Here is a 16487-nt window from a genome sequence, read left to right on the forward strand (position 1 = left end):
CCGTAAACAAGATTTAATGCTGGAAATTTTATTTGAATTTGTCTGACTCATTTATTTTTGTTCCTTGTTTATGACTAGATTAACTTTTATTATTTGGAAAGCTGGGAAGAAATATTGATCAAGCATTAATATTATTTTATTTAGACCCATGTCAATAGAAGTTGATGTAGGCAAGTCCCTGTTTATTCATAAGTTTCTGCCTTGTTTGTTTACCGCCTTCTATGAGAAACCCCACATAGAAAATTGAAATTACTTTTTTCGTAGGCCTTGTCGAATAGTATTAAGGGACCGTCAGTTACTTCCACTCCACTTCTTGAATCTGTTTTGCTTCTTATTTACTGTAATACATTGGAAGTCGCCTGTTGAGGCAAGATTCTGTAGAGATTTGAGAAGAATGACCTGACTGCTCTGATGGCTGGAAAACACAAACTTAATTTTTCTCAAGTTGGTGTCATAACGAGGACATTGACCCATACTTGCTCTGACCTGGCACAACAATAATAACTCACTTCGCATTTTTAGAGTGTATTTGGCAAATTTCGAATAACAGAGCTTTTGGAAAGGTTCATTCTCGAAGAAAAATTGAAAATAGAAGAGGGAAAAGATATAATAGGAGAAGGAAATTGAATTTTATGAAGCAAGGTGGAATTTTTTGAAATTTGAATGGAAGTATTCCACTTTGGCTGATCTTGTTTGAACTTTATTGCAGATCAATAAATTTTTTGCCATACACGATATCTAGATTCACGCTATAACTACCCGTATAATTCAACTTCCACTCACGTTCATAATAATTTCACATAATTCAATTATTCAAGCATCATTATGTTAAATATTCAATATTTCTTAATATAATTATTACTATATATTTTGTGTGACATTTTTTTATGTGCTTAAGTAAAGTGCAGGATGAAAAACTACTATTATTTTACCATTGTAAAAAGTTGGGGATTTTTACAATTTCTAGTAGGTACCAAGTGAAATTCAGTAAAAATTATATGTTTTCAGTAATCTAATAAAGCTCTTGTCCAATACTGTTTCTGATAATAATATGCTTCAATAATTACTCTATATGTTTCTGTAATGAGTGATATTTTCTGGGTTTCTATTATCAAATTTCTCCAAAAATATTGTTCTACTATGACTATTTTTAATACCGAATCTTCTTTTCCAAAACGAAAAGTATAAACATCTTCTTGTCCCTAAGATTGGTATTTGATGAGATTTGTTGTCGATACTCATTTCCAATTTCGATCCAAACGAAACTCCAGTTCACCCTTCCCAACGATGTCCTACTTTCCTTTTAATTACTGCGAGCCCTAGCTGTCACCTCCACTTACTTTTATGAGGGTGAACACACCCTTAATGTATCGAAAACAATATTCAATGAGCCTAAGCAAGGAATACTCTGCTTGGTCTGCAGAGTTGTTTGATGATCAGAATATGACGGAGGAGAAAGGGGGTATGAGTGGGGGTTATCTATAAGACAGGTCGCTCTGGTCAGATCAGAGTTCAGTCTGCAGTCGGCCTTTGGTGTGGACTAATCTGTAAGAATGCGATTTTCGTTATTATCTGTGATTTGCCTGATAGGCCTTCATACGGCCTACTCGGCACGTGTTGTTTGCTACTGGGATGGAAGGTCTTTCCACCGCGAAGGTAAGAGAGTGTTAATAATAATAATATTTAAATTTTATGTGTAAATGATCGAATATGAATTATTCTTGAAAATAATTTTAGAACCAGTAATGGAAATCTTGCAACAACTCTTCACTTTTTGGAGTTGTGAAAGTGAAAAAAGTTAAGCAATAAAGTCAAATTAAAAATAACCATTTAATGAAAGTTTGGAAATCTCTATTGATTAATGTTGTCAATATCGTACATTATAATGTAGAAAATCTTGCAACAACCGGTTTAGCTGTGGTGTGGTTGCAATCATGTTATAACCGGAGTACACTTTACTGCGTAGGTACAACGTCTTTAAATACGAAGTACCTATCATGATATTCTAGAACAAATTTATTATTCGTCTATTCAAATTCAAATGATCTTTATTCACCAAAAAAGTAATACAGCAGCAGAAAAATTATATAAATAGTGAATATTCCCCACAAAGACAACAAGTCTGGGTGTGGGGAATGAGCACCGTGAACTGCATTATAACATCTATCATACAATCATCTATCTGCTGTACTAGTGCATAATCAAAATCTCCACAATACTGACTCATAGCGAATAGTGTCATAAACGTTTCATTATGTTATTAGATATTCTTTGGAAACAATAAAACGCCACGAAATTGAGTAGATACGGTACTAACTTTATTAATTATTATAGTGTGATATCGGTAGTGATATTTGAGTAGGCTATTGTTCCTAAATTATTGAAGAATAAGGAAAAGTGTATTCAAGCGGATTTGAAAATATATCTTTATTTGGATTATCAGTTGAATATTTAGGTGAATTTATTATTCAGTTGAACGAGTTGATCACCGTACGGTACCTATTAGGCTACTTGGTTTCTTGATTGGTATTGATGATGTTTTGTCATGTCCTAGGGCTGTTTTTATTTTTAATGGGAGCTGCATATGTAGGCTATGATGTAGCCTATATATCACAGGCTTATGTAATATATTAGAGTGCTCTATTAGAAGCTAGATGCTATCTGGAAAAAATTTATTAAGTCATACAAGTGTGTATTGAATATTTTTATTTATATATTTAGGCCTATGTAGTGATTATTGCTGTAAACACTGAATACATTTTCTATTCCCATAATAATTATTGTGTAATACATTCGCTAAGATGGTATAACTATTATACCTTATTTTATTTCTCCCTATCAATTTTGATGATGTACTTATTGTATGAATCAATGACGAATGGCGTTTGCTTGTCTAAGTTGGACCTCTACAGAAATTCTCCTCATAATAATTTGAAAGTAAACTTGAAGCTTTTCCTGTTATGAAGTGCTGAGCACTCGCAAAGCGCATCATTATTTATCATCACAAGAATAATCCATTATTATTTTATAGTCCAATTGCATTATATTGCCAGTCCTCATTCTGTTAATAATATTTAAAATTCCACGAAAATCATTATCATTTATTAATTATTATACCAAGGGTCAATTATTATCAACTGTTTTCTATTCCGAGCAATCGAATCATCAAAAGTTCGAGAAGACTTCATCATATTTATTCAACTTATCAATCAGAATTATTATTGCTATTGGGCAGATAACAAAGAATATGCCAGAAAAGTCATGCTTTTCCAATAAATCGTCTTCAATCAGACTCTCTCGTGTCCCTGCATGATGAGGGTTGTTGAGACTCATTATCAGCAGTACAATGACTCACGAATTATCAAATTCCAAATTTTTAAGTCATTAATTTATCATATTGGTTTCAACTTGTAAAGAGCTTGCATTTCTACCAAAAGATAAAGAAAAGAAGTGTGGGTATATGAGTACCTACTTTTAAAAAATAATAAACAGAGATGGTGAATTTATAAATTTTACATCCAATCTGATGATTTATTTCACAGATAATTTCCAGAATAAAATACCACACCGTACAGGTACAATAATATTAATTGTCAAGAACAATGCAAAAAGTGGGGATAAAATAAAATTATTTCATGAAAAATCAGTTTAATAGCATAGCTGAACTTTGAATTATTTAATAATATTATATTCAATAAAATAATTTCATTTATATGAATGAGCTAAAAAAATTGATAGTTTCAAAGTATACTACTTTTACACTCTATCGCAGCTCTGTAAACATATTCTCTTAAACACTATACTCACTGAATCAATGAGAAACAAGTTACTTTGTTGCTATAATTTCTATTTTTGTTCATAAAACAAGCTATTTTTAGCTTGAATTTTCATTTTTGTTCATAAAACTTTTCAAAAATCCTTTTGTTTTTATTCGGTCTTTATAATATCATGGTTCCTTCTAATAATCATTCATTTACTTATCTTAAGATAACTTCTCTGCAGTTAACTATGAAATTCAAAGTTTCTGTTTACAGAAATACTTGAAATTCATTCCACTGTAATATCTTATTGATTTCGTTTGTAATGTTTTTCATAGCCATTTCAGTTCTATAGGTACCGTATTTTACTAGGTATTCTTCTGCTAGAAACTATTCTTTTATAGCGTTGAAAATTGTTAATTTCCTGTCTTGAGACATTTTCATCCTTGATAAGAATGAATTCCACAAATGAGAACGTCCATATTCAGGATTGGATAATAGTTCTGTTGACTCTATAGCATTCACTGCTTGGCTGTATTTCATGTATGTTAATTAACCGTCGCCTATTTCTTGAATTAGTTCACATCACTTCTACTGACTGTGCTAAAAATATATTCACCTTTAAAAGCCTACATTTTGTATGGTCCATTATTCCGCCCACCACTCTATCATAGTTGCAAAATAGCTTGGTGCTTTCAGTATACAACTTATTTGACTAGAAGAGTAATGCTATTATGCTACAGAGGAGAAATACGTGAGAAATACGAAATACATTTCCCTTTCCTATGGTAATTTCCAAGAATAAGCATGTTCCCTACCTTGTTAATGATAAATTATAAATTATTACAATTTGTTGACCCCCATTTGGGAGTTCATTTTCACTTCGAGCGATATAATATATTATTACATTGACAATAGCCTTATCAGTTATTAAAAAATGCATATACTTTGGTTGTCCGTACCTAATCATGCAATCATTGCATGTTATTGGAATAGACAAACGACTATTTTATTATACTATTGTTATACCAAACATAGTGGTAATGAAAAAATAGATTATAACATTACCTATGTATTAATTACAGCGAGAAAGTATTGGAATGTAATTCCAATTCCCAATATAGGCCTACTGTATTCCAATTTTGTCAATAAATATTAATGGATGATTATCATATAACTATTATCTATCAATTTTTCCATAAAATATGGTCATCTTCTTCACTCTGGAGAGAATTTAAATGGAGTAAATAGATGAAGAGAAATCTCCCAACAAGATATTGCATGTACCTATGAATGGAACCTTATCCTCTGTTTCATTCATAAGGGCAGATTTTGAATTATTTAGTACTTGATGTATTCATATTATAAGTAAGGTTCATGAAATGACTGCTCGCTGATATTCTATATTAATTCATCAATTTCAAAATACAAAGTAAGTTTAGTTGCGACAAACTGCTGTTGCTTATTCGTCATCACGAATAAATTGCTGAAAATGTAACTTTCTTATTAAATTGAAAGTAGGATATAATATTAGAATCGAAGTGCACATTTTAGTTTTTTATTTTATCGAGATTGAGCCATATATTTTCATTTCATAACTAGCTGGAAAATCATTTAACGTGTAACGTGAACTGAATGAGTTAAATCAAACAATCGCTTATTCTGAAAAATTGAATTTAATTTGACAACTCTTGTCTGCAAAATTATTTGATTATTCAGCATATCTGAGAGAATGAAGGGGTAATAACCAATTTTAAGAAATATTGTCTGATTCTCAGTATTTGTTGAGTGATGTAGGTCAGCAAAGTCATCTGAAATAATTATTATAAATTGCAAATTTATTAAGATTCGCACAATTTACAACGTAAATTGGTAAATCATCCTGGTTCATAGCTCACTAATACTGATTATTACATATTTTGAAACTTATTTTTTCACTATTCCTAATTATTCACTGTCACATGAGGATATCGAATATCCAATTTCAAACATCATTCCTGATTAATACAAATCCCCAATTCATATGCCAAATGAATGATGGAGGATGAAGCCGTCATAAATAAACTTTATTATGATGACGACTTGACAATTAGTTTGTGAAGGTCGCAACAGCAACCTTCACTTCTTGTTTTGTGAAATAGTTGTTTGAATAAAATCACGAGATAATATTCTTGCGTTTCATCCTACAATATTCACTTTGTTCTATCTAAGATATCCAAAATATTTCCTTTATTTCTATACGTGTTCAGAAATTTAATGAAGAGTGAATAGAGGTTTTTTATTAAAATATTATCACTTCCGATTAGGTACGTAGCCTATTTTATAAATAGTGGAAACTAGCAGATACCGGTGTACCATATACTGTATTATTTATATGACTGACACTGTTCACAAGCTTATAAAACTTGTATATGGCATCAATCAGCAAAATACTCATACTGATCAAATATAACCAATCGATTATCCATTTTCAGTATTTGTTCTTATCTCCTACCAAATCGCACAGATTTATTTAAGTATCATCAGCATAACCTTCCAATTACACTAATTTTCAACCAATATTCGGGAATCAAACATTCAGGGCTAGAGCCTGTATTTTCTTCCCCAATCATTCTATATGAGTACCTAAGGCTATTATATCTGTGTGTGTGTATTTTATTGATGATGAATTAATTTCAAAAACATATATGCGATTCATTTCTACAAGATTACTTTCTACTCAATTGCTCAAATAGTCTAAACGCATTTCAGGGCAGTGGTCCCATCAGGGCACTCGGCCCATCCTCAGTGCAGTAGGGGAGGAGTACCTCGATACCGTACTCCATTTACCAATAGTTCAAATTAGGATGAAAACATTTTGAAGAAATTGGAAAATCTGATAAAGTGGTCTACAATTTTTGTCATGCATTCTTGTACAGTAGCGAATTTTCAAGATTCATTCTCTAATAAGTAGCCTATAATAATTATACAGAATGAATTCTATAATACAGAATTCTCCAAAAATTCTCAAGTAGAATATAGGAGTAGTATAGACTTATCAAATTTTTGGTTAGGGCTACTCTTGAACAACAAGAAATAAAAGTGGAATAATGGTTTTATTGTATTCACTCACTTGAAAATTACATTTTCCTACAGTTACGTTGAAAAGTGGCCATTGCTGCACTGATTACAGAACGCAAAGAATCACTTTTCCGCTCTAGTGCGGGAAAAATTTTTCTGCACTCCAGATTTGCAACATGGCAACGCAAAATACTTAGTAGGTTATATGGAGCAACAGTGCAGCAAAATCAAAATAAAGTTGGTAACAGTGACTGCTGTGGCTGCTATAGTGAGCAGAGGTGCAACCAAGCACAACGCGCTAATTATTACTATTATATATTATATCGAGGACAGCAACAGCACAGTGCCACCACAGCACACACCACACAGCTGCCCCCCGCCATTCAAACACTACTAAGTTATTTGATGGATTTCAGGCAATTTTACCCATAATTACCCACTTTTCATATTCAATGGTAACTGTAGGAAAAACTTAATGTGAAATACGTGCGCAAAGTTCCTCTGCTGCACTCAAGAAACCATTCCGCCCTCGCCCTCGGCTCGGGCGTAAACGTTTCTTTCGGTGCAGCAAACTGTCACTTTGCGCACTAGTTGCACAAATAACTATACCCGTAATGTTGAAACATGTTGTGAGTAAAACTTTTTCAAAAAGTTACTTGAATTTTACAGATGGAAATTACTGACTGAGATATTGCAATTATTCAAATGCTGATGAATAATGCTAATTACAGCATTTAATTTGGATTCTCGTTTAATAATAATAATAATAATAATAATAACAATAATAATAATACATGATTTTTTTCTTAATGAGTACAAACTTAGGTATTTATTTATTGGAAACAGGAAACAATACAATAGTCGGAGAATAAAAAAACAAGCTATTGCCCAAATCTTCTTAATTTTCCTAATTTTGTCTTATCTTTGTCTTATCTTATGTCATAATATTGCCTATTCTTTCTTATATTTTATATTAATTTTGCTTATATCCAATCGTATTCTGAATGACAATGGAGAATTGTGCTCTCAATGTGTCTAATCTTTATTGCAGGTGTAGCGAAAATAACAGTGGAAGAGATCAAGCCGGCGCTGACCTACTGCACGCATCTGATCTACGGTTTCGCGGCAATCGACGACGATGACTACCACATCGAGCCAATCGACAAGAAGCTGGACACTGACAAGGACAATGGCCACAACCAGTACAAGCAGGTCACCGACCTCAAGAGGTCACACCCCGGACTCACGGTGCTGCTCTCTGTCGGAGGAAACGCCGACACTGAGGATCCCGAGAAGTACCTTACTCTGGTCAGGGAACTACCATCTTACAAAAATATAATCTGCATAATATACAATCCATATTTGAACTTTTTCAGCGCCGTATCATAATAGAATTCAATAGCCACTCAGGAATCTATACAATAGAATATAAAACAAAAAACTATTAAAACCAATAAAACACTATAAACTATAATAATCTGGTCAAACACTAGTAGCCTATCCCCTCTCTGTTTTTGGTACGGTACCATCACTTGTGGTTTCATGCAGACGAGTTGATAGGGTTTTTAGAGGTGATGATCAGTCGGGATGACCAGTTGACTTGGTGACACCCAGACATCTACCCCATTCTAATATAATTTTATTTATTTACGATCTAATAACATTGGTAGATAAATAATAAGGTAGTCCTTGTACAAATATCATTATTGAAACATATTGTCTTTCATACCATATATATAGACCATAATAAGTAACATGAATCTTGAAGAAAGAATTGGAAATGAAGAGTAGTGAAAATTTTGGATATGCTCTAGGCCTACTTGAATCAAATTATTTTCACTGATTTATTCAATTATTTTTTATTCAAAATAATGCTGTGTTAGATTACGGTACATCTATTCACATTTAAAATACATTGAAATACAAATCCCAGTTTTCAAAGAAGATACCACACACCATATTTAACTGCAGAGTTCTGAATAAAGCATATTCTACAACTGTAGGCCTACTCTATGAATTCAACAATAGTTTCAAGAAAACATGGAAGATAAACTGTGGGACTACAGCCAGAACCCTTTATATTCATTCATAAAGTCTGATTTAGTTAGACTCCTCCCTGCACATGGACAAATCATCCACGCAGGGAGTATATTCTTTATATTATTGTTAGGTACACTATTATTTTGTAAATATGTTTTTTAAAAATAAATTCGAATTTGAATGTTTGACTAATAATAATAATAATTATTATTTAATAGATGTATATCAAATTTCGTATGGATTTATAATAATAGTTTCTTTTCTGCAGCTGGAGTCCAAAGACCACCAAACCAAGTTCATTAACTCAGTGAAAACATTCTTGACGAAGCATGGATTTGACGGAATTGATATTGCATGGCAATTCCCAGTTGTCAAGGAGAAGAAGGACAGGGGTATTATTGGTGAGTATAATCCATTAGTTATTGACCGTGTTGTTGGATGGGCACGTTAAATTGTCGGTCCCGGCTGAAGTATGACAGTCGTAAGGCCCATTATGACGCCTCAAATTATATATTCAGGCTGTGGGACCTTCCCGCAAGGGACTCCCCACCAACAAAAGCCATACGAATTCACTTTTCATTAGTTATTGAAAGGTATTCCTTATTCCAACCTATATATTTATCATTTAATAATTCATGAAAATTCTCAATTAATTACCTACAAGCTTAGCTGATCAATCCAAGTATAAATTCAGAGGAAAGCATGTTCTAAAAGTTTCTAAATAATTATTTTACAGACAAAATTCACTATCAGTCTATTTTCGAATTTATCTAGGCCTACCTACAAATTTAGCTGACGATCAATCCAAACAGAAGTTCAGGGCAGAGGATGTTCTAAAAGTGTCTAAATAATTATTTCACAGAAAAAATCACTATTATTCTATTTTCAGGTTTTGCATAATAATAAAAAAATGCCCAATTCGAATGAAGATTTCATATCATGTCACTTTCACTTTCCAGGTCTTACTACGTATATATTTATTATATCATGATAATTTATTTGGCTCAACCCATAATTTACAGCCCTCTTTGTAGTTAGTTGAAAATTTTCAATTTCAATGTTTTATTACTGTATGTTGTCTGTATTTACGATTTTGGATTTGAAATATATAGCCTGGTATAATTTTATTTTTTTTTAATTTAAGGTGGATTCTTCCACAAGGTGAAGAAAACGTTTGGATCGGGAGTGGATGACAAGGCTGAAGAACACAAGGACCAGTTTGTGACACTCCTGAGAGACATGAAGAGTGTTCTGCGCACTGATAACAAGATCATGACTCTTGGAGTTCTGCCTCATGTCAACAGCACAGGTATGAAAAATATGCTAACATTTGCTATTACTTCAGCTATCACAATATGTAAAGCTACTCAAGTTTCAGAAACCAATCATTTTAACCGAAAAAGTAATATTTTAAATAATCAATATTATAATGTGGTAAAATAATAAGAGGTGATAATATTCAAGAAGAACAAAACTTTATTTGATTCATAATAATCAATCATAATAACAATCACAGAACTATTATAGGATAAAAAAACAAATTTAGAGGTTCAAATCGCTCCAAAATCTGACCAATGACTGACTTCAATTAATCAATCAACGCCTGAATCCCATTTTATTTCAGTTTGTGAAAGTATTTTTCTGGGTTTCCATTCATCTGCTACTTTTATTTTCTTGAAAGCAATTTCCCCCTTAAATGGAAAAATGAATAGCATATGTTATAAAAGTGTGTTACACTAGTAGGTCTATCTACTAATAAAGTAACAATATAATTATTTTAATTTTATGAAAAGTCCTCAAATGTTTATTCTATATCTATTATCAAAAACAAATTTTGTATATTTTTTTGGAAAATTAGACTGTGGGCTTACTGTGAAACTGCTGCTCTGCTGGAGGGGAATTTTTGTGTAGAATCAGGATTTCAACTGTTATAAATTTATCAGAATTTGTCTTCTCCCAGTTAAATATAACTTGGATATTAATAAAAACAATTTAAAACATGTAGCACCCTTTTTATTTGAAACATTCTACAACTTTAAAACATTTCAACGACTAGTTTCGGCCTACTTTGGCCATTTTCAAGTTAAAATGCAAAGTTTCAAAAAAAAGGGTAACATGTTTTTATTATTATCAATGAAGTCCCATAGAAGTGAATTAATTTTATGAAACTTGAATATGTATTCCGTAATAATCATCAGAGACGAGATGTCGAAAAGAATAAAACCAAATATAGAAAAAAAGAATGATAGGCTACCTACAGGCTATATTTGATTCTACTATGTTACATTTTCCATCAACATCATTTGTGTGAATTTGAATGAGTTTATGATCATTGGAAACATCATTTTATAATATTATTATTAGAAACAATATAAAAACATGAAGTACCCTTTAATTTAAAAATTTTAAACATTACAAACAACTTGTTTCTAATAATATTTTAATAAATTATCCCATACAAGTGGAGTGATTCTATCAATAATTTATCACTATAACCCGCTTCACTGTTTCAGTGTACTACGATGTGAAGGACATCCTGCCATACTTGGAGTTCATCAATCTATGGACAGTGGACTTCCGCACTCCGAAGCGTACATCTGACCAAGCCGACTACGCTGCGCCCCTCTACTACCAGTACGACCGCAAACCTCACCAGAACATTGACAGCACTGTGCGCTGGTGGAAGGAGCAGGGAGCAGAACGTAAGACAACTTACAAGTTCACTAAATTAAAAAAAAATCCTGTTTAGAAAGTATTTGTTATTTCCAAACCAGAAATAGCAAGTACTGTACTCTATAGCGTTTTATGAAGTTTTAATCAGTTTATATTATAACAAATCTATTTTTGTTATACACTTACATAGTTATCAATGAAATATCAAGATTTTGAAATTGATTAAACGTTTTTTGAATTACAAAGGTTGAGTGAAGACAAACTTTTCTCTACTACTTGGCACTCAACCTTCTTGCATGGTTTGCAATAGGGTATGATAGTAGCTGGCCTGTCAGGACCTACACAGCACCGGTACATAAAGTATCACTGGTAGTTGATTAAAGATGTAGGCCTAATGTAGAATCTTTTATTCACTTCTACGGCTACTTTTTCTATATCATTAGAGTAGGCTACTTTTATTTATTATTATTTTCATTTGCTTTATCATTTTTTTCCATTTATAGTAGGTGATGTAGAATATTTCTTAGATTGTTTGAGTGTTTCATCGTTGCTCATTTTCTTTATTGGGACTTGGGAGATTATCAAAGTTGACTTATTAAATTGGACTTACAGAAACTGACTTTTTATGTCGAAAGTATTCAAAACTCATCTTCGTTGAAGCTTATCAATGAAAGGGGCCTACACCTCATTTATGACTGATTTCTGACTAAACTGACTCTTCGACTTGATTTCAACTATAACAAGCATTTATTTCTCTTTTTAACTTCCATTTCATTCCATTTTCTTATGATCATTTTCTCTTTCCATCCCACCTCGTCATGCATGAATCTTTGTGGGAATCTATTCTCTTTTTCAATCATTCATTGAAAAATAACCATATCTATATAAATAAAATGACCATAATCTAAAACTACTCACTGGATCTCCTCTTTCCTCGTTTCACTAGCAGACTAGGATACATGTTCTACAATATTGAGAATTGTATAATACTTAAAAGATATTGAAGAGTTTAGGGAGTAATAATTGAAATCAACTTTTACTTGGGAACTGGAAGGAATTTAATTGAACTTATTTTGTTCAGTCTTATGAACTTCACTTTTAAATACTTGAATTATGACAAAGCAGTCTGATTTTTATAATTAAAAGCTATTAGCTTCTACTTACGTTTGTGGAGGAGCCCTTTGCGGCGCTGTGAGTAGAAGCTAATAGCTTCTAATTATAAGTTCATAAGGTCTTCAATTTTTTATCTATTACGAACTGCTTGTTGATGATCACTTTTTACGACAAATCAGTCTGATTTTTATGATTAAAAGTTATTAGCTTCTACTCACGTTTGTGGAGGAGCCCTTTGCGGCGCTGTAAGTAGAAGATAATAACTTTTAATCATAAAAATCAGACTGCTTTGTCATAATTCAAGTATTTAAAAGTGATCATCAACAAGCAGTTCATAATAGATAAAAAAATTGAAGACCTTATGAACTTTATTAGCCCAGTGATCAGGATTTTTTCGGATATTCTGCCTCGTCTTAATGTCCTATATCATGTCCTATGAGTGAGTTTTAATAGGTGATAAAACTTAGAGATAAACGATAAAGTTGTATCGAAAAAAAGATTGGATAGAAAGAAAATAGTACCCTTTTGAATTATTTAATCACAACATGTTTCGGACATTGATGCCATTTTCAAGTGATATGAAGTAAATAAAAACTAATTTACTTTTATGTTGTGATTAAATAATTCAAAAGGGTACTAAGATTTTTATTTTCTTTCTATCCAATCTCTCTTTTGATACAACTTTATCGTCATAAAGTCGACTTCATAATCACTTGAAAATGGCATCAATGTCCGAAACATGTTGTGATTAAATAATTCAAAAGGGTACTAAGATTTTTTATTTTCTTTCTATTTTATTACGAGTAGCCCTATACGTTTTTACAAAAATTCAAATATTCTTATTGCAATGCACATTTTGTTGTTATAGCACACAAGCTGATAGTGGGTCTGCCAACATACGGTCGCACGTGGAAGACGACGCTGGACAGCGCCATTTCGGGCGTGCCGCCTCTGGTGGCCGACGGGCCAGGTCCGGCCGGCACACACACCAAGACCGAGGGCCTGCTCGCCTACTACGAGATCTGTCCGCGCATTGTGAGTCCGACCAACGCCAAGGCACCGCGAGACACTCTGCGTCGCGTCACCGACCCCAGCAAGCGACTCGGCACTTACGGCTACCACATGCCCAACAAGCAGAAGAACGAGGAGGAGGGCATCTGGGTGTCCTTCGAGGAGCCGGAGACCGCCGCGCAGAAGGCACAGTACGTCAAGCAGAACGGATACGGCGGGGTGGCCCTCATCGAACTCTCACTCGACGACCCTCGTGGCATGTGCGACGGCACCAAGTACCCCATCCTCAAGCAAGCCAAAGTCAGTCTCTAATCCACGCATTCATTGATTACAGAGGCTATATAGATTACTATATTATGCTATATAAACTGACTTAGTCACTGCATCATTGATGATATGCTATTGCTCTCATTGACCATGTCGCTCTAAATCAATATCAACCCATATATGTTTCTATATCGTAATATTCTCATAGTTCATGACCAGTCACTCATTTATTGATTCAAATTATGCTGCATCCACATGTTATCCCAATGACGACCAGCGCCAGTGTGTGGATGGGTGATTTGACAACGCTGGCCTTGATTGGACACTGGTCACATTTCAGGCTGGACCAGCTTACTGCGCCAACATGTCAACTAAGCATTAGATATCGCTATTAAAATTGATACACTATACTCTCATTGATTACTCATATCCTTGCTATAAATTTTAAAGATGCCATGATTTCATTGTAAGTCTAGTTTTATCATGTTTTTAATAAATATTGATAATTTCATGAGTTCTGTTTCTTTTATCCCTCAAATCTGGTTTCTTCCCTATATGATGAATGCTGGGTTCTGTGCACTGTTTCAAACTTCAACCTCCTTAAGTCTCTTCACATTACGCTACGCTACGTCTTCTGAAGACGCAGCTGTCGTAACTCTCAAGATTGAACGCTACATCAGCGTTCAAATCCCATTTACATCAGCGTAGCGTAGCTTCCAAAGTTGGGAGAGAGGACGGCTACGTACGGTATATTCCGAAGACGTAGCGTTTTCAGCGTAGCGTAACATAATGTGAAGAGACATTGCGGCGCAATGTGCTATTAGAAGAACAACAATATTCTGTACACCGGTCACACCCAAGATTAACTCACAACTTCATACTACATATTGCCCAATATGTAAAAAAGGACAACAATTTCTATTCAAGTAGATTTTAGTGGTATTTTATCATTCATAATAGTGGGTTATCCTTCCCCCTGTAATGGAATGAACGGGATGCTCATAAAACAATTATGTTGAATAATTTTTGTTGTTGAATGTTTGTTTGTTGTTACCCATATTATGTATGTTGAATTTTTGAGTGTCCTTTTAGAATATAGCCTACGCTAGGTCTTCAATGGTTCAGAAGAGAGATATATATAGTCAAATTAAAAATCATTTTATTGGAAAAAATATTTCTTTATTGCACAAACTGATACTAAGAATGAGGATGCGATTGATAATTTTTTATCTATTTTATAATTTATTTTGATAATTTTTTACTGCTACCGGTAATATATATTATATATTATTATCTCCTCCACAACCAAAAAATTGATTTGGTAGATAACTCGAATTACAATGCTTTATAAATCAAAGCAAGTTGATATTTTCATCAGTATATGATTTTATTGGCTCCTATGAAAAATGGAATAGCAATATCATTCTCCAATTCCTCATCTTCTAACATTCCCATTTCAGAGCTATCCAGTTGTCTCATTACGTCCAGCATTTACTTTTCCGTATTCACTGCAAAAAAAACATGTTGACATATAATTTTATTACAGTTCCGGTACTTGAGTATAGTGTTTTATAGGGCTACCGGTACTCAATATTTTGCTTAAAAAGAACTATACAGTAGCCTAGTAGTAGGTCTACCTATATAGTATCATTTTTTACTTTCATTGCCCCATCTGCACATACAGCATAGGTGAGGAAAATGTTATTGCTTCCAAAAAAATATTCAAGATACCCCAATTTCAAGATGCATTTATTACCTATATTATGGTTCAAGGTCCACCAAGTCAAAAACTTTTTTAGGATGGTATGTTGTGTGGAAGCCTTGCCTTTCCTTAAATTAAATAAGAGTGTCCTCCGAGATCGTTGAAGGGGTTATCGTCCTTATTAGGAGGCTTTCTAAATATGGCATTCATCCGTATCCGAACAATACTACCTATTGTTTATGAATTGAGATCATTCGGAGAAATATTATAAGATTTGAGAAAATAAATATTCTTTTTCCAACTTATATTTTCTCATATGAATCATTTATTAACTAGAATTATAGAATCTACTGATATTGAATTATGAACAATTATTGTTGTTCCTACAATAAAAAGTAAAGAAAAAAGTTTCACAAATACGAAAACAAGAAGTAACATTGCCGCCTATACTAATAACATAATTGAGAATATCAGAAGATTTAATGGTAAGACTTCGATGGGATTTGAAAGCAATATGATGTAGTTTTTGAGAAAAAAAGACTCACAAAGTTGTTTAATGTAGCATTGCGAATAAAGAGCAAATATTTTTTTTAAGCTCAAATGACTAGACATCTTTTGGTAAACACTTCCTAAAATTATACATTCCATATACATACATAATATATGTTTATTCTCATCTAATGACTAAACTAAACAATTGCCTGATTCATTACGTAGACTATGCATATAAACAATAGTTTAGTCGTTTAGGACGTTTTATTTATGAATTAAAAATTTCTTGTGGACTACTATAATAGATTAATCATTTTGGAATTTTTTCACTCCAATTTTTCAAATAACGCGGGCAAGCATGCGATTGGACA

General features: G+C 32.9%; 1 protein-coding gene across 1 annotated transcript; it reads left to right on the plus strand.

Moving 5' to 3' along the window:
* The first annotated feature begins 1398 nt into the window (after positions 1–1398).
* On the plus strand, positions 1399–14436 carry LOC120355456 (chitinase-like protein EN03). Its single transcript, XM_039443840.1, has 6 exons — positions 1399–1656; positions 7870–8126; positions 9127–9259; positions 10003–10167; positions 11372–11560; positions 13513–14436. Exons 1-6 carry the CDS (start codon positions 1554–1556, stop codon positions 13965–13967), a joined length of 1302 nt encoding a protein of 433 aa, XP_039299774.1. The 5' UTR covers positions 1399–1553; the 3' UTR covers positions 13968–14436.
* Positions 14437–16487: the final 2051 nt, after the last annotated feature.

This window comes from Nilaparvata lugens, unplaced genomic scaffold (genome assembly GCF_014356525.2).
Source record: "Nilaparvata lugens isolate BPH unplaced genomic scaffold, ASM1435652v1 scaffold1796, whole genome shotgun sequence".
NCBI lineage: Eukaryota > Metazoa > Arthropoda > Insecta > Hemiptera > Delphacidae > Nilaparvata > Nilaparvata lugens.